Source organism: Parathielavia appendiculata (genome assembly GCF_033297405.1).
Source record: "Parathielavia appendiculata strain CBS 731.68 unplaced genomic scaffold N657scaffold_23, whole genome shotgun sequence".
Classification (NCBI taxonomy): Eukaryota; Fungi; Ascomycota; class Sordariomycetes; order Sordariales; family Chaetomiaceae; genus Parathielavia; species Parathielavia appendiculata.
The window spans coordinates 59,878-61,978 of NW_026944242.1; the positions used below are offsets into that span (position 1 = coordinate 59,878).

At 52.8% G+C, this 2,101-nt stretch overlaps 2 protein-coding genes across 2 annotated transcripts; both read left to right on the forward strand.

Annotated features, from left to right (window-relative positions):
- Positions 1-193: 193 nt before the first annotated feature.
- On the forward strand, positions 194-889 carry N657DRAFT_693496 (uncharacterized protein; the record flags this gene model as incomplete). The annotated part of the gene is made up of 2 exons (XM_062797224.1): positions 194-709; positions 838-889. Exons 1-2 carry the CDS (start codon positions 333-335, stop codon positions 887-889), a joined length of 429 nt encoding a protein of 142 aa, XP_062643478.1. The 5' UTR covers positions 194-332.
- A 429-nt stretch (positions 890-1,318) lies between these two features.
- Positions 1,319-2,101, forward strand: N657DRAFT_706529 (uncharacterized protein; the record flags this gene model as incomplete). Its single annotated transcript, XM_062797388.1, has 1 exon — positions 1,319-2,101. A coding segment is annotated over exon 1 (480 nt), but the record flags the coding sequence as incomplete, so codon positions are not given.

A 2,101-nucleotide genomic window follows, 5' to 3' on the forward strand; every position in this document is an offset into this window, starting at 1 on the left:
CAAGGCTCCTCACAAATCAAATATTTGGCAACCAAATCAAATGCTTGGCAAATAAGCCAAACCAAATACGGCACTATATTTGGCAAATAAAGGGCCATATTTGCCAAGCTTTATTTGGCTTATTTGACTTATTTGCCAAGAAATTGCCAGCCCACACCGCCCGGGCATCCATCAACGCACCCACCTGCGCATTCAGGACCGTTGTAATCTGTACGGAGTATCATCAGTGAGCCACTCTGGCGATGCGCAAGCAACAGAGATTTTGACCGTCATCGAGGACTTCGAAATACACCAGCATCTTGGTTACTTCCAATGCGACAACATTGCCTCGAATGACACATGTATCGCCGCCATCCTCAGCCGTTTTCCCGACCAGCCCAACGAGCCTGCAAGTCCCTATCAATAAGAAGGAACGGCGACTTCGTTGCCTTGGGCACATTGTCAATCTTGTTGCAAAGGCCCTCCTCGCCAGGGCTAATATCGAGTGGCAAGATGGGGAAAACAATCCTGGTTTGATCAAACGGCTACACAACGTCGTCTACTTCATCCGCCGCAGCCCACAACGCCGTGATGCTTTTATCAGGGCAATGGAGTTTAAGCAAGTACCGGCAACAGAGGTCACCAAGTTCAACGCATTCCTCACCACCTCAGACGACCCAGCTCCTGGCCTGCAATTGGTACCCGACAACGAAACGCGGTGGAATTCAACGTACGCAATGGTCAAACGTGCGATTAAATTGAGGGAGTCTGTCGATGTCTACTGTACACAATCAGTCGCTGAGAAGGATGGAATCTCGCCAAAGGACCTGTTGGAGGATGACGACTGGGAAACACTAGTGAAGTTGCGAGCGATATTGAGGCCATTCGCACGCGTTACCAAGGCCTTTGAAGGCAATGGTTCAACGTTGGCTGAAGTCGTTCCATCGTTGTATTACCTCCGCCAGAGTCTGGCTAACCACTTGGATTACCTTCCAAACAGCCGAGCAACCGATCCACCGCTGATCTCGGACCCCGCCGAGATGCCACTGCCGCCAATGCCATCTCGCCGACCCCAGCCATGTACGCAATTTCCACGGCGCTTGGGGGACTGCGAGATTCAGCTCCCAAGTCCGCGATCCACAGCGGCTCCACCCGTTCAAGAATGCATTGTTGCCAACCCACCTGCCCTGGATGATACCATCACCGTATATTGTCACGGGTAGTGACAGTGTGAGGTTCATGTGCGCAACCCCTGGTTCGACTGGACAGTTCGAACCACGGTCCCTCTTTTGAGGGTGTTACGCAGTGGTCAGTTGCGCCCACCCGTGACATATATCCACTTGAAGCAGGCATCGCATCAGCCGTCACGAAGCTCGACGAGTACACCGCCTTCCTCAGCGATTCGCACGCATACTGGTTCACAATGATCTTACACCCAGGGCACAGAAGAAGGTGGATGGAGTTGAACCTGAAGCCGGCTCAGATGGACAGCTTTGGATCGACGCATTCAAGCAGCATTTCAAAAGCCAGTATTTCCATCAAGGTGCTGCGTTCGATACCAACAATCCAGGGCACCAGGACCGTCCCGGGCGCAACAGCTTCCTCCTCGGCTCCAACTATTATGACGACATAGAGGATCACAATGAGGTTGACCAATACCTCTCTGAGCGGCCCAAGCAGGTGGATGAGCCTCTGGCGTGGTGGAAGGCCAATATTTCACGGTATCCACGGCTTCTACAATGGCATTCGATTATCTCTCCATCCCGGCGATGTCATCAGAGTGCGAGCGACTGTTCAGTCTCGCCAAGCACTGCGTAGGCATCCAACGACATTCGCTTCACGCAGACTCAATCAACATGCTCCAAAGCTTGAAGAATTGGGTGGGAAAGAGAGAGGTTTGAAGCGGTGGCTTTCGTGGGCGGTGATCTCGATGTCCTGGGAATGCAGGCGGGTGGATAGATGGGCGGGCGCGCGGGCGGTTGTAGGTTGGCAATTGCCTAAATGGACCAAAAACTATATTTGGTCAGTTCAGAATTTTATTGCGTTTTTGTACGATTCAGTCAGTTCCCAGGCCAGGCCTGGCCCAGCCTGGGTGCGGGAGCGGGTGTGGGTGCGAGTGCAG